The sequence below is a fragment of the Palaemon carinicauda genome, chromosome 15 (genome assembly GCF_036898095.1).
Source record: "Palaemon carinicauda isolate YSFRI2023 chromosome 15, ASM3689809v2, whole genome shotgun sequence".
NCBI classification, from domain to species: domain Eukaryota; kingdom Metazoa; phylum Arthropoda; class Malacostraca; order Decapoda; family Palaemonidae; genus Palaemon; species Palaemon carinicauda.
In genome coordinates, this window is record NC_090739.1 from 133719462 (window position 1) to 133744264 (window position 24803).

Below are 24803 nucleotides of genomic sequence, written 5' to 3' on the forward strand. Positions count from 1 at the left end.
GCAATGCAATTTTTGAGACAACCTTTGGAAAAGACGGGAAGTGGGGTGGGGGGTGGGGGGAAATGACATCATTGCAAATGGTGAAAGGGGTGCATGGGCCGAGAAGGTTGAGAACCCCTGCTCTAGATAGAGAATTATTTATGTAAATATACTGTCAACCACGTGTTCTTTATTATACATGAGTTCTAAAAATTAATGAAAATTATTCAAAACTTTACATCCACAGGAGGGTCTGTACCTTATGAGAGCCGTGGACACTTACGTCCCCGGCATAAGCGCCATCGCCCTGGGCTTCGCGGAGGTCTGCGGGTTAACCTACCTCTACGGCTCTACCCATATCTGCAACCACTTCAAAATCATGATAAGGAGATCACTCATTATATTTGAGTACCTCTGGAAATTTCTCGTCCCGGTTCTGCTCGCGGTAAGAATCATCTCAAGACTTTTATCGGTAGTCTTTGGTTAGATTTTATATTCTGCCTTATCAAATCTACAACACTGAATCTTCTACTCTTAGTATAGTCATAATATACTCCATTTATCATGCATAATCATACACACTATGAATATATATATATATATATATATATATATATATATATATATATATATATATATATATATATATATATATATATATATATATATATATATTGATAATAATACCAATTCCCTAATATCGCAAGAGGGTCTGCCCCTCTCTTTTATTCTTCTCATGTACTTCTCTTTCTCCCTATTTCCTTAATCTTTCCCATCCCGAGTACCTGCCTTTGAGCTATAAACTGGATTGTATTCAGGGGTACTCTTCCTTTCCCCATATTCCCCACTTCCCTATTCTTATTATTGTTGTTGTTATATATATATATATATATATATATATATATATATATATATATATATATATATATATATATATATATATATATATATATATATATATATATATCACATCTGCCATGTGATGAGCATAAAATATGTATTGTAGCCGCAAAAGAAAAATTGAAAAGACTAGATTAGAGTTAGTGCTTTTGATATCAACGGACTCACAATGACAATAAATACAGTATATCAAATTTGTCCAAGAGAAGGAGCTCCCTAAACTGTCAATTTCTTAATTATTCAAAATAATTTATATCTGAGCTAGTAATAATAATAATAATAATAATAATAATAATAATAATAATAATAATAATAATAATAATAATAATAATAATATATAATAACTTTTCTCTCATTTAGGGTCTGGCAGTGTGGATCTCAGTTATTGGAGTCAACATGGAATCTTGTTGGCATAATTGGATCCACATTGTCATATCGGATTCTAAAGAAGAACTGTACGATACGTTGGGTCTCTTCTTTGGTTTAACGCCACCTGGATTGGCCCTGTTGGGCACATGCGTAATGATCTTCTCATATAGGAAGGTATAAAGTGTCTCAGATCACTCTAGTGGTATATTTTTCTTTAAACATATCTAAGCAGACTCGTTTTGAAATTGACTATATACTTGCAAAGCCCCTATCTTTACACATCTCTACGCAGACTAGTTTTGAAATTAACTATACGCTTGCAAAGCCTCTATCTTTACACATCTCTGTACAGACTAGTTTTGAAATTGACTATACAATTGCATAGCCTCTATCTTTACATATCTTTATGCAAACTAGTTTTGAAATTGACTATACAATTGCATAGCCTCTATCTTTACATATCTTTATGCAAACTAGTTTTGAAATTGACTATACACTTCCAAACCTTCTATCTTTACACATCTCTATGCAGACTCGTTTTGAAATTAACTATACACTTGCAAAGCCTTTATCTTTACACATCTCTACGCAGACTAGTTTTGAAATTGACTATACTCTTGCAAAGCCTCTATCTTTACATATCTCTAAGCAGACTAGTTTTGAAATTAACTATACTCTTGCAAAACCTCTATTTTTACACATCTCTACGCAGACTAGTTTTGAAATTAACTATGCGCTGCAAAGCCTCTATCTTTACACATTTCTATGCAAACTAGTTTTGCAATTGACTATACAATTGCAAAGCCTCAATCTTTACACATCTCTATGCAAACTAGTTTTTGAATTGACTATACCCTTGCAAAGCCTCTATCTTTACACATCTCTATGCAGACTAGTTTTGAAATTAATATACACTTTCAAAGCCTCTATATTCACATATCTCTACGCAGACTAGTTTTGAAATGGACTATACGCTTACAAAGCCTCTTTATTTACACAACTCTACGCAGACTAGTTTTGAAATTGACTATACAATTGCAATGCCTCAATCTTTACACATCTCTATGCAAACTAGTTTTTAAAGTGACTATACAATTGCAAAGCCTCAATCTTTACACATCTCTATGCAAACTAGTTTTGAAATTGACTATACAATTGCAAAGCCTCAATCTTTACACATCTCTATGCAGACTAGTTTTGAAATTGACTATACAATTGCAAAGCCTCAATCTTTACACATCTCTATGCAAACTAGTTTTGAAATTGACTATACAATTGCAATGCCTCAATCTTTACACATCTCTATGCAAACTAGTTTTGAAATTGACTATACAATTGCAAAGCCTCAATCTTTACACATCTCTATGCAAACTAGTTTTGAAATTGACTATACAATTGCAAAGCCTCAATCTTTACACATCTCTATGCAGACTAGTTTTGAAATTGACTATACAATTGCAAAGCCTCAATCTTTACACATCTCTATGCAAACTAGTTTTGAAATTGACTATACAATTGCAAAGCCTCAATCTTTACACATCTCTATGCAGACTAGTTTTGAAATTGACTATACAATTGCAAAGCCTCAATCTTTACACATCTCTATGCAAACTAGTTTTGAAATTGACTATACAATTGCAATGCCTCAATCTTTACACATCTCTATGCAAACTAGTTTTGAAATTGACTATACAATTGCAATGCCTCAATCTTTACACATCTCTATGCAAACTAGCTTTGAAATTGACTACACACTTGCAAAGCTTCTATCTTTACACATCTCTACGCAGAGATGTGAAATCATATGTAGAAATTATACCTAGACCTATATATGACATATCCTAGCAGACCTAAAACATTTTAGTTTTGACCAGTGAAATCTTACATATTTTATCAAAAACTTAATATATCTAGAGGCTCTTTTATTCATGCCTCTTAATCTCTCCTTTTTTTTTTTTTTTTTTTTTACAGAATTTGAAAGGTCTCATCACGCCTGAAGACACTTGGGGACCGGCTCATTATCAACACCACACACACTATACTGTTGGCATCCGCAGGGCTAAATGCAAGGCACCATACCTTGTTGTCGAGGTAATTTTATTATTACTATCATTATTATTATTATTATTATTATTATTATTATTATTATCATCATCATTGATTAAAAATAGTTTTTGGTTATTCCTTTTCATTTTGTTTTGCCAAATGAAATGAAATTGTGTTCTCATAGTTCTATTATGTTATCTTTAACAATTATAATACTTTTTGAATTTTGAAAATCAGTTCAAAAAATAGTCTTTGGTTATTTTTTTAAATTTTGTTTTGCCAAATGAAAAGAAATTATGTTTCAATACTTCAATAGCGTTATCTTTAACGATTATGTTTTTCTTTAATTTTGAAAATCGGTTATAAAAATACTTTTTTGGGTATTTAAAAAAAAATTGCCAGATGAAAAATATACATAGGCCTATGTTCAAATACTTCAATTCCATTATCATTAAGAATTATAATGCTTTTTTAATATTGAAAATCGGTTCATAAGTAAATAAATAGCATTTGAATAAAACAAAATGTCCCTTACAGATAGGCCTATAGCTGTTTAAACTTAAAGTTTCTGTATATATTTTTTTTGTACTCACCTCTACAGGAGTCCAGCATCCTTCTTTTACGAAAAGAAATATCCCATTTTCTTTATTAATTTTGATATAATCTTATCTTGTTCAGTTAAAGCAATTGCACAATCGACATAATTCACCAATCGATATGATTCTATTAACTCACTGAATGCTAAAGCATCAAGATTTGATGCCCCATCCATCCAAAGATTTTTAAATCTCCACAAATAACTAATTAATTTGTCTCCATGATAATCATCTAAATGAGTTCACTGAATTCTTCAAATATATTGGCATTTGTTCATGGAGGTTTATAAACTGTTACAATGGATAATTTTCTGGGGGGTTTTTCGCGTAAAGTTTATTTCTGTATATTTCTTGGCATTATAATCATGATATCAGTTCAAATCAGCATCCAAGTTATAAAAAGCAGGATACTATAGGCCCTATAAAGGCTCAAAAAGGGAAAAAAATAGCCCAGTGAGGAAAGGAATGTTGTTGTTGCTAACTGAGTTACAACCCTAGGCATAAAAAGCAGGATGCTATAGGTCCTATAAAGGCTCCAAAAAGGAGAAAAATTGCTCGGTCAGGAAAAGAATGTTGTTGTTGTTAGATAAGCTTCAACCCTAGTTACAAGAATCAGGCTGCTGTAGGCCCTATAAAGGCTCCAAAAGAGAAAAAATAGCCCAGTGAGGAAAGAAATGTTGTTGTTGTAGTTGTTAATGTTATTAGCTAAGCTATAACCCTAGTTATAAAAAGCAAGATGGTATAGGCCCTATAAAGGCTCCAAAAGATAAAAAATAGCCCAGTGAGGAAAGGAATGTTGTTGTTGTAGTTGTTAATGTTATTAGCTAAGCTACAACCCTAGTTATAAAAAGCAAGATGGTATAGGCCCTATAAAGGCTCCAAAAGATAAAAAATAGCCCAGTGAGGAAAGGAATGTTGTTGTTAGCTAAGCTATAACCCTAGTTATAAAAAGCAGGATGCTATAGGCCCTATAAGGGTTTAAAACGGGGGAAAATAGCCCAATGAGAAAATTAAATAAGGAAATGAATAAACTACACGGGAAGTAATGAACAATTAAAGTAAAATTTTTCAAGAGCAGTAACAACATTAGAACAGATCTTTCATATATAACCTATAAAACTTCAAACAAGGCCAGAGGAAGATTAATAAGATATATAGAATATATATTGTATCCGAGTGTAAAATATGATTAATTTATTCATCATCATCTAGCACTAATGCAAAATCATCATCACTATCATTAAACATATATTTTTCACTATTATTCTTACAAGTCGTTGAGAACGAAACCACCTGTTTTCATGTCATGAACTTTCTGCTTAATAAAAACTTCTATGACATGATTTATATCTAGCGTGAGGAATATAAGAAATACACTAGGGAATATCACTGATATCTCTCACGGCCACAGATTTGACACTTCCTGGTGTAATTGATCGGGACTACTAATGACATAACAGATACAACATGTAGTACGCTAAACTTTGAACGACCGACACCGACTGATTGAGGAAAATCAGAGTTGCTACTTATTAATACGTGCTTCATGATATTCCAAAACGCGCCAAAAAGGCGCTAAATAATTCTTTGGATATATTATTATTATTATTATTATTATTATTATTATTATTATTATTATTATTACTAACTAAGCTACAACCCCAGTTGTAAAATCAAGATGCTAAAAGCCCAAGGACTCCAACAGGGAAAAATAGCCCAGTGAGGAAAGGAAATAAAGAAATAAATAAACTACGAGAGAAGTAATGAACAATAAAGATGCAATATCTTAAGAACAGTAACAATATTAGAACAAATATTTCATATATAAACTATAAAAAAGACATGTCAGCCTCTTCATTATAAAAACATTTGCTGCAAGCTTGAATAAGTCTATCATATAAATCATCAGTGGGAAAAGCACTATATCTGGGGATGGATTTGTCTAAAAAGTGTCAATTAGCCAATAGCGTAACTGTGTAATCAGGAAGTACTCGCTAAATTCCCCGGAAACGCGCTAGATCTAGCGCAAAATGCGTTGGAATGGCAACTTTGGAAGGTCAATAACAATGATGATTGATGCCATTGCGAAAAAATGTCGTTCAATAGCGAAAAATAAATAATATCAAAGTAAATCACCGGGAAATGACGCTGTCGGTGGATGTCTAATGCCTTAAAGATGAATTTTACAGTATCATATGCATACACGTTTGGCAGTTTTTACCTATTGAAAGGTTTCGGGGTGTTTCATCATACGTCTGACAACAACTGTAACACCCCTGGTAGAACTGTAAGAAAATATTGAGGAGTAATTTCGACAAAGTTACAAACATGTAAATTTGGGTGGGATTTCAAAATTAACTATAACCTACAACAGTTTAACACAGAAGCATTTGTCTTATTTTCTTTCAAAGAATTAATACTGTTAAATATTTCCTTACTAATCAAACACACTTACCACATAGGGCCTTCAACGATTCCTTATTATAACGTTTGAATTATTATCAAAATAATATCAGAAAGGTCAAGCAAAAGTCATAGCATAAAGAAAATATATACACTTTTAATCTCTCGTAGTATTGCAGTTAGGCCTACGTTTGAAAGACTGAGAGTTAGGTTTAGAGAAAAAAAATATTCAGAATGGCCAGTAAAATGTATACTGAGTATCAACATAAAAGTTTATTCATATTATCAATGTTCAAATCTTTTATGATGAGATAGAAAAGAAAGTGTGCTGGGATAAGAAAGAAATTTAAACAAATCCCTTAACGTAGGCTATATCTTGTTTAAAAATGCAGTTATCGAGAAACCAGCTACAGGCCTATGCTTAAGCTCTATACATCTTTCACTCATTTTTTTTTCTTTTTTGCCAGGTAAAAGATGAGGTTTTAGATGGAAATCCTTACAAGGGATGGATTCCTTACGGCTTTTTCTTGGCACCATCAAAGTTCGCGGCCCTCTGTATGACAGAGGGATTCACTCCAACGGACATAGAAACCAAAGTCAAGATTGCGCACCATTTACAGGTATTCCACTAGTCTCTCTCTCTCTCTCTCTCTCTCTCTCTCTCTCTCTCTCTCTCTCTCTCTCTCTCTCTCTCTCTCTCTCTCTCTCTCTCTCTCTCTCTCTCTCTCTCTCTCTCAAAGAGTCAATGATTTAATATATTTCAAATTAATGATGCCAGAACTTACGACGAACTTTACCAATAATAGGATCTGTTTGGCTGCTCCTATCAACTGGAAGATAAGGTTGACGCTTGACAGTAATGAGGATTATACAAGTCTCTCTCTCTCTCTCTCTCTCTCTCTCTCTCTCTCTCTCTCTCTCTCTCTCTCTCTCTCTCTCTCTCTCTCTCTCTCTCTCTCTCTCTCTCTCTCTCTCAAAGAATCAATGATTTAATATATTTTCAAATTAACAATGCTAGAAACTTAACGAACTTTACCAATAACAGGACCTGTTTGGCTGCTCCTACCAACTTGAAGATAAGGCTGACGGTGATAACCAGGATTATACAGGACTGGATCTACTGCAGAGAATGATTTCCGACAACAGAAAGTCCCTGGCTATCGTGGACGTTGACCAGATGTCTCAGGGCGAGGAAAAAAGCCACTCTCGTTCAAATATGTCGACGGGCATCCTGTTGAATCCTAGCGGCGTCTCCGATAATGCAATTCCTTCGTCAGAGCAAATGACTCAAGGATATGATAATCTAGCCTATCAGAGGTGACATTAACAGAAAGAAACTATTTTAATTTTACTTGAAAGATTGCAGTAATATGCTCTTCATGTCTGTAGTTCTGACAGACGAAAAAAAGCACATTTTGCCAGAATTTCAGAAATTATTTTGATTATGTCTGAGCGTTACACTCCGTGTGACTTGAAAACAAATGAGCAAAGACTTTATTCAACCTATAAGATATGGGGAATTTCTGTACAGAAAGCATACGAATCCGTGGACAATAAATGCAGAACTGAAATGTATGTTACAGAAAAGCAAAAAAGAAAAAAAAAGAAATAATGATAAATACGAATGAGCCTTTGGGGTCAAATTTATGATATGTACCCAATAAAATTATATGTAATGTCTTCGTGAATTTAATTTCCTTTATAAAAGAGTTTTATAAGTGTTCCACTTTATTTATTGTAATCTAGGCTTCATTATTATTATTATTATTATTATTATTATTATTATTATTATTATTATTATTATTATTATTATTATTATTATTATTATTATTATCATTATTACTAGCTAAGCTACAACCCTACTTGGAAGAAAACAAGATGCTTTAAGCCCAAGGGCTCCAATAGGGAGAAATAGCCCAGTGAGGAAATGAAAAAAGGGAAATAAATAAGCGATATTAGAAATAATGAAAAATTAAAAACGAAACTATGTCTGAAGGTATATATATATATATATATATATATATATATATATATATATATATATATATATATATATATATATATATATATATATATATATATATATATATATATATATATATATATATAATATATATATATATATATATATATATATATATATATATACACACACACACATAAAATCTATGTGTGTGTATAGTTTAACTAACATAAATCGTCAATAATGAGAGAAATATTCTATACGGTAATTATTACTTCAAATGCATTTATGGTTTGGCATAAATCCTGACTGTTGAATTTTTCTTTAATGCCATTTTTTATTCTACTGCGCTATTAGCCTACTGTTACTGATGAGTGTGGTATGATTTTCACAACACATTCAAGAAATTGTCAATGGTTTTATTTTTCATCCATCTACTTTCTTTTCGATTATCTCCTTATACACTTGTGGGTATTCATTGATTTTCAACAATTTTGAGGTTGACACAATCTTCTGCACTGACTGGTCATTTTCCTCCACTTTGTGGTACTACAGAGACTGTCAATAATTGTCCATTGCTTTCGTAGTATGTTCTAAGTTGGGTAGCCCTGATTTCTTCCACTCCTCTATTCCAGCAATGTACCCGATAGTGAGGTTATGTAATAAATGTGAATGTTAATATGAGGTACCTATTATTGTAAAATATTCATTCATGAATTGGTTCATTACTGTTACGAGAATGAAGTTGAAATAAACTATTTGTTTGCAAGTTCTAGTAATGAAACCCACAGTTCATGTAACTGAACAAGAAAATGTATTAATAACTGTATATAAAACAAAAAACGAAAATACCTTTGATTCAGAACTGAATAAAGCAACAACTGCCATTTAAAATGGAATAGCAAATATTCTAAACAAATCATCATTATGATACGTGCTCTAGAATTGAAATATTAGATTTGAGAGTACATACATGGCTACTGAACGATAAAACCTATTGCAACCTCCATCTAAAACCAAAAATCAGCATATAATGTAGATTTTAATTGATATAAATTAACTAAAACGACGATAATTGATTTAAAATGCAGTAAGTAATCTTAAAATGTCATCGTCGTGACGCGTTCTCTAGACATTAAATCAGAGATCAGTGGATGGAGGCCAACTCTAAGCAAATAACTCCTAACTGGTGAGATCGGAAAATGGCTGATTCAGTGAGTATATTGTTTATCCTAGTTTTTTACATCTGGATAAACAGGTGAATGACTTTTACTAGTGTTATGTATTCATAGATCGTGTCTTGTATCGTAGGTATTAAGAAGAAAGTCTCATTATATATATTTGAGTTGAAATGAAGCGCTGAGATGAATGGCGTCGGATGTTTACGCAGAGAAGTCCACCGTAAATTTGTTTGATCACATTTGTAGGTTAGAAAACTTAAGTCTTCAAGCGTATTTAAGTCTTAGCCAATTATATATAAGATTTAAGATTAATAATTTTATTAAGATGATCAAATAGAGTCATTTCTAACACAGGGCTCCGTTACCACCAGCTTCGCAAGCCTAAGATCGTTATATCGTATTTATTAATTACAGAATACAACTTTTTATAATAAATAAATTGTTTTTCCTGAAGGTAAACTCCTGGGATCTTCAAAATATGACATTTATATTTGGGGCTAATCATTTGTTGTTGATATACTGTGTACCCTAATACATCTGCCGATAAAGGGAGCTACCTAGGTGAAATCATACCAGGAAGGGTAGGTCAGGTGTGGATATATATATATATATATATATATATATATATATATATATATATATATATATATATATATATATATATATATTATGTATATACATAGAAAGCAAAGAAGGGAATTATAATGATAATTTGGGGGTGTATGTATGATAGCGGCCACCTGTATGAATGATGACGGCTGACTAAGAATACGGCAGTGTAACTGGGGTCACCAGGGTGCCGTCAGCCTCCATGTTAGGTAAGTAAGTAAGGACAAGGCTTGTAGGTTAGGTAGGGGGTGAAAGTTTAGGTTAGTTGGTGTCCATTTTTTATGAATTCTGGAGGAACTGGCCGCTGATATACAAAGGTTCCTCGTCGGGTTTCCAGACTTGCTGCTCACATAGAAAATGAGAATCCTCCTTATAGTTGTCACCCACATTAATAATTATATCTACAAGTATGTTGGTTAATGAACTAACGCTATAACCTTTGTATATCTGCGGCCAGTTCCTCCCGCGTTGATTAAAAAGGGACATCAACTAACCTAAACTTCCCCCCCCCCTAACCTAACCTACAAGCCCTGTACTTAACTACTTCCCTGCGACCCCCTTACACTGCCTTATTCTAAGTTAGACATAATAATACATACAGGTGGCCGCTATCATATATACACCTCCTAATGCTAATAATTCACTTATTAATCTTCGCTCTGCTATGGCTCAATACGCTCGAAATTAACCATTGTTGCGGTACGTTAGCCGTGTAAGAGAGTATTTTGGCAGACAAAAAATCTGTGACCCAATTTTATACACACTACCCGGATACTCAAATTTATTCCTGTAAAGAACTGGTATGGCAAATAAACTGAAATAAGCACCATTTTTTTCAAATCCCCTGTAGATCCTGAAGTTTTACTCGCGTAACAAAAATGTGTAAGTGGTGCCAATGTAGAAACCTACTGATTCGGGGTTATGCATTTTAATGAAAGTACTAGATTTTTTAAAAATATGCTGATGAAAATCATTTTGGGAAAATTGTTAAAATGTAAAATAAACCCATTGGAACTCATAATTGAATAAATCACATTACGTATGTAGATTGCTGGGTCACTAGGCCTGTTGTTTTTATAGAAAATAAGAATTAATTCTATCCGTGTCTATCGTCACCCACACCAATAAGTGTTTGTGAGAGTATATTGTCAACAAAGTTAGTGATTATATTATTCCTGATCTCTGCTCCGCCATGACTCTCTTTGTTCGCAATATGGAACCGAAGTCATGACGTTATCATGGCAATGGCCAAACTGGTTCAAGCATAAACATTGTTCGGAAGGATCCTCGTGCGTGATAATCACTTTAAGCAGCATAATGCAGTTGATTCACTAATTATCACGATGGCAAATAAGACGTAAAGTATGGTAAAAAACCTCTACAATTCAGATTATATACTGTCCTTTCCCTATTCAAATGGGCTGTGTTAGAACACTGGCAGTCCCTAGGTCTGTGAGTGCCTGCGGCAGTTGTTTTGAACCAGCACGTGGTAATTTGACGTCGGACTTCGGTTCCGTATTAAGTAGTGAAGGATCAGGCTCCTATGTTAGGTTAGGTTGGGAACCTTGGGTTAGATGGCATTCCTGTGTTTATTTCTATTTTAGAATGGTTTTTCAATCATAACTTTAGAAATTTAATACCTTGTCTGTCCCAACCGACTACAAAGGCTCCCACAACCCTAAATTGTTCCTTAACTGAATACAAACCACGCTATTTACATGGGGTAATTACTTCGGCGCAGCCGATGACGAGCCATAAAGTTTTAACGAGGGTTTCCTACCCCACCGCTAGTTAGGGGGGGGGGGGTAGCCTGCTACCCCTCCACCCTCACACACACCGGTGATTCGGCCACTTTACTTTTGGCTCGGAGAGACGACAGACCTGTCAGCGCTCTCCTCTCTTATGACTGCCATAATTCCTTGTTTGCTTTTTCTTACAGTGTTTGTGTGTGAAGTTGGCCTCTATTATCATCATGCGCATTTGCCCTGGTCTTCCCGGCCGCCCTTGTGGAATCTTTGTCCGCCGTGGAGACGGATCCTCACTCCTTATGCCCTCAGTGTAGGGGCCAACAGTGTGATAGTGCTAATTTGTGTATTGAATGTAGGGAGTGGTCTACCTCCCAGTGGGAGAGGTTTGCCCGGTGACGTAAGAAGAAGGCTAAACGGGATCGTTCTCCTTCCGAAAGTTCTTGGGGGAGAGAAAATCCTAGGTCGTCTTCTCCCGCCGCCCATTCCTCCTCCGAAGCTCCCGCTTGGGCGGCTTCTTCCGAGAGGCCGGCGAAGGGTAGCGTAGACCGTAATGTTGATATTGATGACCGATCCCGTGGTAAGGGAGAGGCTGCTGCCTACCATAGCGAGGCAGCTGCCCCTCCCCCCTCGGAGGAGGTAGTTATGTCTAACAAGGATCTTTTTCAGCTTTGGGCTCCCTTGGGGCTACAGGGTTCGCCCTCCAAGGCAGCCTTGTTTGACATGGTCAAACGGGGTGCGGCCGCCAAACAATCGTCAACTACAGCGGAAATAGATCCTCTGTCTGTGGTTGACGTAGTTGTTTCGGAAACATCCCATGGATCTGTCCAAACACCTGCTGTGGCTGAGGTAGCTGAAGGCTCTGTCTCTCCCTCCGAACACACTTCAAGGGTGTAGCGGAGTCCTTCCACTGAGATTCCCTCTCGAGGGAGTTCTCTGGTAGAGACGCCTCTTCGGAGGCCCTTTGATGGTCAGCTTGCTGATCCCACGGCCCCTCGTGGGCGTATAAGGCGGAAGGCTCGCCCTCCCCTTCGCCGTAGAGGTCTTCCTTCTCCCTTTAAGGGGGTTAGGAGGCGCCTCTTTGGCTCGTCATCCCCACAATCCTCTGCGGAGGAGACGACTCGCCGCTCTCCTGTCCTGCCAGCTACCACCCTAAACCTCTCCGAGGATCGTTCGCGTTCCCCTTTGGAGGATGGTCATCCGTCGGGACAAGGGTCTCCTCAACCATCTACATCGAAGGCTGCTGATGCGCTTTACGCGCCCCCTGAGTCTGCCACTGCGCAGTCTCCAGGCCCTTCGGGGTCTCAGGGACTTGAGCGCAAAACTGCGCCTCTCGTCTCTAAGCGTAAGGCTCTGCCTGCACCCATTGCTGTTGTTCCTGATGTTGCTGACAAAGCGCTTCGGCTCTCACCTGTAGGTGTTCACGCCTCTGATCCTGTTACGCGCCAGGGTTCCCCTGCGCGCCCACGCCCATCGTCAACTGTTCCTGATGCAGCGCTTGCCCGCTCAAAGGCGCCCGCGCGCCCACCTTTACCAACGCTGCCACGCCCCCCAGTTCCTGTTACATCGCGCGCGATTCCAAAGGTACCTGAGTCGGCGCACAGGCGCTCACAGGTTCCTACGGACTCTCTGCGCCCTATGGGGGGAAAACGCAGCGCGCGTTCACTCCCTGTTCCTGTATCACCGCGCACGGTCCAACAAGTTCCGGAGTTGGCGCACAGGCGCCCACAGGTTCTCATGGACTCGTCGCACCCTATAGGGGGAAAGCGCGATCGCCCCCGGTTCCTGTCACTTCACGCGCGGTCCAAAAGGTTCCAGAGTCGGCGCCCACAGGTTCCTACGGACTCGTAGCTCCCGACGGGGGAAGATCGCGTCGCGTGTTCACGCGCTCTCCATCGCGCGCTGTAAAGGAGGTTCGCGATGCGCTTTCACTCGCGGTTATTGTTCCAGCTTCCGCGCGTTCCCCAATGCAATCGCCTGGCGCGTTGACTCAACACGTGGCTCCGGGGATGGCTAAGTTAGCGCACAGGCGCTCACAGCCTCCTCTGGAATCGCGCGAGTCTGCTGCCGACAATATCGCGCGCGACGCCCATCTGTCGCGCCCAGTCCCAGCTACGCGCCCTGTGCCTTTGTTCAAGGCAACTGTGAGCGTTCCTCATACTGTTCGCAACCCGCGGCCTCCGAAACAGCCTGTTCCAGATGCGCGCTATGCGCGCCAACAATCGCCAGCGCAGTTAACAACTTCGCAAGCGAATAGGGCAATCCCTCCCGACCGTCGCCCACAGGTCTCTCGGGATTCTGCTATAATTCTATCGCCTTCGCCGCGAGTTCTCCTAGACACGCGCACAGGCGCCCCTGTCATATCGAGCCCTTCCGGCTCTCACCAGGTCTCTGCGCGTTCGGGCGGTTCCTGTTCGTCGTACACCGACTCCTTCACCATCACGCTATCGCGGCCTTATTCCGGCCCGCTTTCCAGACCACGCCATTGATTCATCTGCGCGCCATCGCTTTGCGGCCGCCCCCGACCACGCGGGTGCGCTCGCGCGATTTTCCAGCATCATCCGCTCGCGCGGGCGTGCGCGATTGGGTTCGCGCTCGCGATATTCCAGCCTCGCGTTACGCTAACACGCGCGACCCTGTGCCGGGCCCGGTTCACGAGCCCCAGCGCGACCGCCGGCAGGCGGATTCTTCCTTGTCTCGCTCCTCCCTCCGTAAGCGCAGACCAGCGCGCTCCCCGGAGAGATCTAGGGATTCTTTCTTTTTCAGCCCAGAAGGCGAACCCTCGTTTGTTAACTCCTCCTAGGGATCCATCGGTCCCCTTCCCTCCAGAGGGAGTGTCGGCCAGCGCCGCTGTCAGTCAACAGCCGTGGTTTGATACCCTTCTCAGAGCTCTTGTACGGGCTATGAAGCCAGCCGCCTCTGACTCGGGTCGCGAACCAGTGGCAGTTTCCTCCCCCCTGAAGAGGAAGAGAGGAGTTTCTCCCGTGGATGTTCCTCCGAGACCTAGGCTATCCCCTCGCAGATCCTTAGGCAAGGTTCCTACTCCTCCTCAGGCCTTCTCACCTTCCCCTGCGGAGGAGGAATACCCCTCCTCAGGGGAGTCGGTCGGAGAGGATGTCTTCCCCATCGCACCAATGGAAGAAGTTCATCCCCCTCCCGAGAGGTCTCCTCGTCTTGAGGTGGAGAAAGACCTACCACCTTCGCTTTTGGAGTCCTGTATCCCTCCCAGGAGGGAAGCTAAGGACTCTAAGACTATCCCTAAATTGTCGGCCAGGATCAGACAGGAGCAGCCTAGGGCGGTCGAGGATACCCATGCGTCCCCCCAGGAAGAGCTCTTGGGGTCAGGAGACTTCGCTGCAAGTCCATCGGGAGGCGAGCGCCAAGAATCGGAACATGCATTCTGGCAAGTTCTGTCTCTCATGAGGAGTCTAAACGGGATCCCAGATCCTGAGGTCCCTCCTCGTGATGGGCAGGACACAGTCCTGGATCGTATCTTTGGCTCTCATAGGCCCTCCAGGGCCAGTGCAGCTTTGCCCTGGTCTCAGGGGATGAAGAGTGCCAGAGAGAAGATCGAGGGACAACTCGCGGAGCTTGCCTCCTCAAGCAGGTGGAGTGCCGGGTATAAGCTCCTCCCTCCTCCTCGAGTCCGTCAGAGAAGGTATTTTGAGATCCTTGAGGAGCCTTCTTTGAGTCTTCCCCTGCACCATTCTGTGGAAGCCCTCACTGGGGGAGTCTCTCTTGAGAGACTCTCCAACCGGCACGTGTCCTTCTCGGCCACTGAGATCCAGTCATGAGAAGGTCATTATGTGTGCCATGCAGGCCGCTTCATGGCTAGACTTCTGGCTGGGTTCTCTGGGCATTCTGGTGCGGTCCGAGGATCTGTCCAAGGAAAGCACCAGGAAAGTGCTGGAGACCTTCCTCCTCTCGGGCACTCGGACCATCGAGTTCCTGTCCAACCAGGTTACCAGCTTGTGGGTCAACACGATCCTCAAGCGTCGGGACGCAGTGGCGGAGAGGTTTCATCAGGTCCCCAGCGCCAAAGCTAGTAGGCTCAGACACACTTCTGTCCTCAGCAAGAGTCTGTTCGAGCTCAAGGACGTGGAGCGTACTGCCGAGAGGTGGAGGCAGTCCAATCAGGATTTCCTCATCCATAGAGCCCAGACATCAAGGCCCTACAAGCCTCCGGCAGTACAGCAGCCCCGCCCTGCCAAGGACACGAAGAAGACAATCGTTACAGCGAAGCCCAAGGTGTCTAAGCCCTTTCCTGCCAGGGGCAGAAGGGGCAAGAAGTCCTCCATGGGGAGCAAGAACCCTAGAGATACCGGCCGAGGCCGGAAACGCTAGGGGTGGCAATCCCCCTGCATGTCCACCAGTGGGGGGATGCCTTCAGAGTTGCGCAGCAAGGTGGCAGTAACTCGGGGCGGATGCCTGGACGATCTCTGTGATCTCTCAAGGGTATCGCGTCCCGTTCACGGCATCTCTACCTCCCCTGACAGCGGATCCAGTGTCGCTGAGCTCTCTTGCCATGGGGTCGGCAAAAGGGCAGGCCCTTCGGGCCGAAATCCAGACCATGTTGGAGAAGAACGCGCTCCAGGAGGTCATGGATGGGTCCCCAGGCTTCTACAGTCGACTCTTTCTTGTGAAAAAGGCGTCTGGAGGCTGGAGACCAGTCATCGATCTCTCGACACTGAACGGGTTTGTCAAACAGACACCGTTCAGCATGGAGACGGCAGACACGGTCAGGCTTGCAGTGAGACCGCGGGATTTCATGTGCACTCTGGATTTGAAGGACGCGTACTTCCAGATCCCAATCCATCCGTCTTCAAGGAAGTACTTAAGATTTTGCCTAGATCACAAGATCTACCAGTTCAAGGTGTTGTGTTTCGGTCTCTCCACAGCACCTCAGGTGTTCACCAGAGTCTTCACCATCATCTCTTCGTGGGCACACAGGACCGGCATCCGTCTCCTTCGTTACCTGGATGACTGGCTGGTCCTGGCAGACTCGGAGGTATCCCTTCTCCGCCACCGAGACAAGTTCGTCGAGGTTTGCCGGGATCTGGGGATCGTGGTAAACCTCGAAAAGTCTTCATTGCAGCCCTCTCAGAGGCTGGTTTATCTAGGTATGATCATAGACACTAATCTCCACAAAGCCTTCCCATCAGACGAAAGGATTTCAAGGCTGAGGAAGGTCGCGAGACCTTTCCTCACTCGAGAAGAACTCCCAGCCCAATCGTGGCTTCGTCTCCTCGGTCACCTCTCCTCTCTAACCCGTCTCGTTCTAAGCTGTCGCCTCAGGATGAGATCCCTTCAGTGGCGACTGAAGTCCCGGTGGAGTCAAGGTCTCGACTCCCCGGACATCTTGATCCCTATGGGATCGGCGGAACGGTCGGACCTGGAGTGGTGGGTGGCAGAAGAGAATCTACGAAAGGGAGTGGATCTTCTCGTCTCCCCCCCAGATTTGATGACGTTTTCGGACGCGTCAAACGGGGTGGGGGGCCCATGTGCTGAACCACAGGGCCTCCGGCCTGTGGTCAGAATCAGAAAAGTACCTTCACATAAACCTGCTGGAGATGAAGGCCGTCTTTCTGGGCCTTCAAAAGTTCCACCAAGTCCTGGCGGGTCACTCCGTAGTGGTGATGAGCGACAACACCACGGTGGTGGCTTACATCAACAAGCAGGGAGGTACCTTTTCGGAACTACTGTCCCATCTTGCAGTAGAGATCCTGAGATGGTCCGAGGCCCACTCGATATCATTTACAGCTCGCTTCATTCCAGGCAAGAGGAATGTGCTCGCCGACAGTCTGAGCCAAACGACGCAGATAGCGAGTACCGAGTGGTCTTTGGATCCTCTGATAGCCAACAAAGTCCTGACTTTGTCGGGTTCCCCGACTGTGGATCTGTTCGCTATGGCGTTGAACACCAAGCTTCCGCTGTACTGCTCCCCAGTCCCGGACCCCAAGGCTCTCTGGCAGGATGCATTCCAACAACGGTGGGACAACGTCGACGTGTACGCCTTTCCCCCGTTCTGTCTGATGAGAAGGGTCCTCAACAAGACCAGAATATCGGTCAATCTCTCGATGACTTTGATAGCCCCGCTGTGGCATCACGCGGAGTGGTTTCCGGACCTTCTGCTGCTCCTCACGGAGATCCCGAGGGAACTCCCTCCAAGTCACGAGCTACTCAAACAACCACACTCCAACATCTTCCACAAAGCCGTAGCTTCGCTTCGACTTCACGCCTGGAGACTATCCAGCATCTCCTCAAAGAGAGAGGCTTTTCGCAACAAGTTGCGGAAAAGATGTCTGGTCACCTGCGCCGGTCATCCGCAGGAGTCTACCAGGCGAAGTGGCGAGTTTTCTGTGGTTGGTGTCGTGGAAGGGGTATCTCTCCCCTCGATGCCACTTTACCAGCAATAGCGGAGTTCCTTGTGTATCTGCGGAAAGAAATGCGCCTTTCAGTCTCGGCAGTGAAAGGCTATCGCTCAGCCTTAAGTCTTGTCTTCAGGCTCAAAGGAATGGACATTTCCTCCTCGCTGGAACTGTCCCTGCTCATAAGAAGTTATGAACTTACCTGCCCTCAGTCGGAAGTGAGACCTCCTCCTTGGAACGTGGTTCGAGTCCTCAGGTCTCTTAAGAGGCCTCCCTACGAACCATTATGCCAGGCTTCGGATCGCCACCTTACCTGGAAGACGGTGTTCCTGCTAGCTTTGGCCTCGGCCAAGCGAGTTGGCGAACTACATGGTTTCTCATACGACGTCGCCCATTCAAGGGGATGGGGGGAGGTGACGTTCAGCTTCGTCCCTGAGTTTGTTGCCAAGACTCAGAACCCGGGAGTGCAGGACCCTAGGTTCGACTCTTTCCAGGTCTCGAGTCTTCGTTCCGTAACAAATGACCCAGATCATCTACTGTGCCCAGTTAGGAGTCTGAGGTTGTATCTGAAGAGAACAGCTGCAGTCCGGCCCCAGGTGCGAGCCTTGTTTGTTAGCACCGGGCCAACGAAGAAGAGGGTCACCAAGAACACCATCTCGGCCTGGATCCATAAGGTAATCCACCTGGCCTTGAGTTCTGACCCTCCCCTGTCACGACGCCCTAGGGCGCACGATGTCAGGGGCGTAGCTGCGTCCCTGGCCTTCAAGAAGAACTTTTCCGTGACGCAGGTCCTGCAAGCCGGGGTCTGGAAGCGTCAGACTACCTTCACGGCCCACTACCTGCAAGACGTGACTCACAGGAGGCTCGATACGTTTTCTATCGGCCCTGTGGTGGCTGCACAACAGCTGGTCTAACCTCAGGCTCCTAATTGGACAAGTAGCAGAGGGTTGAGGGCATTGTTACCCGGTTTTAGTCTGTGTGAATGGAAAGATCTGTCTGGCCCTTTTCTTTTCTTCATCCTCTCCTCCCTTGGAGAAAAACAGCATCCTGGTTCTTTGCACAGCTGACCTCGAACCTCTGCAGGTAAGCCATGCTCCCTTGTGTTCCTAGTATTAGCCTTTAATACTGTCATGTCCCCATACCCTGACGAGCTGGTATTGGGTTGTCCTAGCCTAGATTTTCTTATTAAGGACTCCAGATCAACTTCCTAGGACGTGTCACTGCTCACCTTCACACACAGCTTACGTAGGCCGCAGCAGTCCTTGACTGCCTGCGAGGTGCAGGGTTCCCGATCCTGGAGTTGCCTTATGAACTCAGGTTCGGGGACCCCGGGCAAGCCAAAGCCAGTATGGCAGGGGACTTACCTCCCTTCCTAAGGGTTGAGTCACCCCATGTAAATAGCGTGGTTTGTTTTCAGTTAAGGAACAAATGACAAATTCGTAGATCATTTGTATTTTTCCTAACGATACAAACCTAGCTATTTACAGTTATGTGCCCGCCAGAACTGTCCCCCAAGATAAGTCCTACCTCTAGGTAAAGTGGCCGAATCACCGGTGTGTGTGAGGGTGGAGGGGTAGCAGGGTACCCCCCCCCCCCCCCCCCCGCTAACTAGCTGTGGGGTAGGAAACCCTCGTTAAAACTTTATGGCTCGTCATCGGCTACGCCGAAGTAATTACCCCATGTAAATAGCTAGGTTTGTATCGTTAGGAAAAATACAAATTATCTACGAATTTGTCATCTTTGTCTTATTATCTGTCAAATATAAGTCCCAATGTTTTACATAAACTCTTGGTTGTGTGTTTTCAATATCTGGATACCCAATGTAATAATGCTATTGATCTCAATTGTGTGAATAATGTTAGGTCAGGGTAGAAATGTGCTTTTAGTATATTCAGTTTGGTAATGAAAAGTAGAAGTCAAATCTGTAAAATTATAGAATAGTACAATAATCATTGTGGAGAAAAGGAGACATGTATATGACAAATTCGGAGATAATTTGTATTTTTCCTAACCATACAAACCTTAGCTATTTACATGGGGTTTTACTTTCGCGTAGCTGAAATGACGAGCCATTAGAATTTTAACAAGGGTTAATTACCCCGCGCTAGTTAGCAAGGGGGTAGGGGAGTGGTAGCTAGCTACCCCTCCCCCCTCACACACCGGTGAACTGCTTCATTTCACTTGGAGGTAGGACTTGCTTGGGGGACATGGCTGGCGGGCAAATATGTGTAAATAGCTAAGGTTTGTATGGTTAGGAAAAATACAAATTATCTCCGAAGTTGTCATTTGTTCCGTAACCGAAATACAAACCACGCTATTTACATGGGGTGACTTACCCCTTAGGTAGGGTGGAGAGTCCCGGCCTTACTGGCTTTGGCTTTACCCGGGGACTCAGAATCCGAGTGAGCAGCACTCGAGAAAAAAGAGTGCCTGCACCTCGCAAGTTCCTGGCTCCGCAAGGAACGTGCGGCCTACATAAGCTTGTGTGTGGAGGATTGAAGTGTGACTCGTCCTAGGAAGTTGACCTGAAGTCCTTTAGATGGAATTCTAGGCTAGGACGTTCCCAATACCACCTCGTCAGGGTATGGGGCACGCGACAGTATTATCTTAATACTAGGAACACAAGGAAGCATGGTTTACCTGCAGAGGTTCGAGGTCAGCTATGCAGAGAACCCAGGATGCTGCTTTCCCCAAGAAAGGGGAGGATGAAGAAAGAAGTAAGGGCCAGACATACTCTTTCATTCATGCAGTCTAAAACCGGGTAACAGTGCCCTCAACCTTCTGCTACTTGTCCATTAAGGAGCCTGAGGTTAGACCAGCTGTTGTGCAGCCACCACAGGGCCGATCGAGAATGTATCAAGGCTCCTGTGGGTCACGTCCTGCAGGTAGTGGGCTGTGAAGGTCGTTTGACGCTTCCAGACCCCAGCTTGTAGCACCTGCGTCACCGAGAAGTTTCTCTTAAAGGCCAGAGACGTTGCGATGCCTCTGACATCGTGTGCTCTGGGACGACGTGACGGAGGAGGATCTGGATTCAAGGCGTGGTGGATGACCCTTCGAATCCAAGCAGAGATGGTATTTTTGGTGACCCTCCTCTTCGTCCTTCCCGTGCTCACAAACAGGGCTTGCACGCGGGGACGGATTGCAGCCGTTCTCTTCAGATAACGCCTCAGACTTCTCACTGGACATAGTAGCAGATTGTCTGGGTCACTTGTTACAGAACGGAGACTCGAGACCCTGAAGGAGTCGAACCGTGGGTCCGGCACTCCAGGGTTCTGAGTCTTAGCTACGAACTCAGGGACGAACCCGAACGTTACCTCCCCCCATCCCCTTGAATGGGCGACGTCGTATGAGAGACCATGAAGTTCACTGACCCGCTTGGCTGATGCCAAAGCGAGCAGGAACACCGTCTTCCAAGTTAGGTGTCGATCAGAGGCCTGGCGTAATGGTTCGAACGGAGGTCTCTTAAAGCCCTGAGGACGCGAACCACGTTCCATGGAGGTCTCACTTCCGACTGAGGGCAGGTAAGTTCGTAGCTTCATATGAGTAAAGAAAGCTCCAGCAAGGAAGAAATGTCTATTCCTTTCAGCCTGAAGGCTGAGCGATAGCCTTTCACCGCCGAGACTGAAAGGCGCATTTCCTCCTGCAAATACACGAGAAACTCCGCTATTGCTGGAATAGTGGCATTGAGGGGAGAGATACCCCTCCCACGACACCAACCACAGAAGACTCTCCACTTTGCCTGGTAGACCCCTGCGGATGACTTTCGCAGGTGTTGAAACATCCTCTCCGCAACTTGTTGCGAAAAGCCTCTCTCAGTGAGGAGACGCTGGATAGTCTCCAGGCGTGAAGCCGAAGCGAAGCTACGGCCTTGTGGTAGATGTTGCAGTGTGGTTGCTTGAGTAGCTCGTGTCGTGGGGGGAGTTCCGTCAGGAGCTACAGAAGGTCCGGGAACCACTCTGCGTGATGCTATAGCGGAGCTATTAAGGTCATTGACAGATTGACCGATAGTCTGGTCTTGTTGAGCACCCTTCTCATCAGCCAGAACGGTTGAAAGGCATAGACGTCGATGTTGTCCCACCGTTGTTGGAAGGCATCTTGCCAGAGTGCCTTGGGGTCCGGGACTGGGGAGCAGTACAGCGGCAGCTTGAAGTTCAAAGCTGTTGCAAACAGGTCCACTGTCGAGGAACCCCGCAAAGTCAGGACTTTGCTGGCTACTTGAGGATCCAAAGACCACTCGGTACTCACTATCTGCGATGCTCTGCTCAGACTGTCGGCGAGCACATTCCTTTTGTCCGGAATGAAGCAAGCTGATAGTGGAATCGAGTGGACTTCGGTCCACCTCAGTATCTCTACTGCAAGATGGGATAGCTGTTGTGAAAAGGTACCTCCCTGCTTGTTGATATAAGCCACTATTGTGGTGTTGTCGCTCATCACCACCACGGAGTGGCCCGCCAGAGTCTGTTGGAACTGTTGAAGGGCCAGATAGACGGCCTTCATTTCTAGCAGATTGATGTGGAGGTACCTTTCTGATTCTGACCATTGGCCTGAGATCCTCTGGTTAAGAACGTGGGCCCCCCACCCTTCTTTTGACGCGTCTGAGAACAGCATCAAATCCGGGGGGAGGCCGAGAAGATCCACTCCCTTTCGAAGGTGTCATCGGTCAGCCACCACTGCAGGTCCGTACGTTCCGCGGGTCCCATAGGGACCAGAGTGTCCGGGGAATCGTTGCCTTGATTCCACTGGGACTTGAGCCGCCATTGCAGGGATCTCATCTTGAGGCGGCCGTTCGGAACTAGACGGGCCAGGGAGGCCAGGTGACCTAGGAGACATAACCAAGATTGGGCTGGAAGCTCCTCTCGTCCGAGGAAAGGTCTTGCGACCCTCCTCAGCCTTGCTATCCTGTCGTCTGATGGAAAGGCTTTGTGGAGATTGGTGTCTAATATCATGCCTAGATATACCAGTCGCTGAGTTGGAAGCAGAGAAGACTTCTCGAGATTTACCATGATCCCTAGATCTTGGCAAAGTCCCAGAAGCTTGTCTCTGTTTCGAAGAAGGGTCGACTCAGAGTCTGCCAGGATCAGCCAGTCGTCCAGATAGCGGAGGAGACGGATGCCGATCCTGTGTGCCCACGAAGATATCAGGGTGAACACTCTGGTGAACACCTGAGGTACTTTGGAGAGACCGAAACACAGCACCTTGAACTGGTAGATCTTGTTGTCTAGGCTGAATCTCAAGTACTTCCTGGAAGACGGATGGACTGGGATCTGGAAGTACGCGTCCTTCAAATCCAGAGTGTACATGAAGTCTTGCGGTCTCACTGCAAGTCTGACCGTGTCTGCTGTCTCCAGTCTGACCGTGTCTGCTGTCTCCATGCTGAACGGAGTTTGCTTGACAAACTTGTTCAGAGCTGAGAGGTCGATGACAGGTCTCCAGCCTCCAGACGCCTTCCTTACAAGAAAGAGTCGACTAAAGAAGCCTGGGGAGCCGTCGACGACCTCCTGGAGAGCATCCTTCTTGACCATGGTCTCGACTTCTGCCCGAAGGGCTAGCCCCTCTACCGATCCCATGGCATAGGAGCTCAACGACACTGGATTCGCTGTCAGGGGTGGGAGAGATGTTAAGAACGGGACGCGGTATCCTTGGTTGATCACAGAGATTGTCCAGGAATCGCCCCCGAGTTGCTGCCACCTGTCCGCGCAACTTTGTAGGCATCCCCCCACTGGTGGACATGCAGGGGGATTTCCAATCCTAGCGTTTACGGCCTCGGCCGCTCCCCCTAGGATTCTTACCTCCCCTGGAGGACTTTCCGCCTTTCCTGTCCTTGACAGGAAAGGGCTGCTGCTTAGACACCTTTGCCTTTGCTGCCGGAGCGTGTCTCGATGTCCTAGAGTGACGAGGCTGCTGATGTTGTTGTTGAGGAGCTGGAGGCTTGTAGGGCTGAGATGTAAGGGCCCTTTGGAGGAGCGAATCTTGATTCGACTTCCTCCACCTCTCAGCTGTCCGTTCCACATCCTTGGGCTCTAACAAACTCTATCCAAGGATGGAGGAGTGTCTGAGCTTGCCGACATCCACGGCTGGGACTTTCGAGTGGAACCTCTCGGTCACGGCATCACAACGTTTTTAGGATTGAGTTTGCCCACAAGTTCGAAACTTGGTGAGCTAAAAACTCGATGGAGCGCATGCCCGAGAGGAGTAAAGTCTCAAGGGCCTTCCTGGTGCTCTCCTTGGACAACTCCTCGGATCGCAACAGGATGCCCAGAGACCCCAGCCACGAAGTGGCCTGCATGGCACACTTCGCAACCTTCTCCTGGCTTAGGATCTCCGTAGCCGAGAATGTCACCTGCCGGGCGGAGAGTTTCTCGAGAGAAATTCCCCTAGAGAGCTCTTCCGCAGAGTGGTGGAGGGGAAGAGCTAAACAAGACTCCCCCATGATCTCGAAGTGCCTCTTCTGTTGTACACGAGGAGGGGGATGGAGTTTGTTCCCGGCAGAGGAACGGCTGGAGGAGGCGAGCTGGCCCTCAACCTTGTCTCTGGCACTCTTCACTCCCTGGGACCAGGGCAGAGCCGCGCTGGCCTTTGGGAGTTTCTGGGTACCGTAGACTTGGCCCAGGACCGTATCCTTGCCTTCGCGGGCGGCGGTCTCG

The 24803-nt window shown here is 44.6% G+C and overlaps 2 protein-coding genes across 2 annotated transcripts in view; both read left to right on the top strand.

Annotated features, from left to right (window-relative positions):
• The window catches only part of LOC137654759 (sodium- and chloride-dependent taurine transporter-like), a 34368-nt gene extending 26453 nt beyond the window's left edge, over nucleotides 1-7915 (top strand). The window contains exons 11-15 of the mRNA XM_068388694.1: nucleotides 227-424; nucleotides 1240-1422; nucleotides 3220-3339; nucleotides 6761-6913; nucleotides 7339-7915. Coding sequence (XP_068244795.1) covers nucleotides 227-424; nucleotides 1240-1422; nucleotides 3220-3339; nucleotides 6761-6913; nucleotides 7339-7614 — 930 coding nt within the window. The 3' untranslated portion in view covers nucleotides 7615-7915. The remainder of the gene's footprint in view (nucleotides 1-226; nucleotides 425-1239; nucleotides 1423-3219; nucleotides 3340-6760; nucleotides 6914-7338) is intronic.
• Nucleotides 7916-9405: 1490 nt separating this feature from the next.
• The window catches only part of LOC137654760 (serine/arginine repetitive matrix protein 2-like), a 119520-nt gene continuing 104122 nt past the window's right edge, over nucleotides 9406-24803 (top strand). Inside the window, exon 1 of the mRNA XM_068388695.1 lies at nucleotides 9406-9470. Within this exon, the coding sequence (XP_068244796.1) occupies nucleotides 9459-9470 (12 nt within the window). The 5' untranslated portion in view covers nucleotides 9406-9458. The remainder of the gene's footprint in view (nucleotides 9471-24803) is intronic.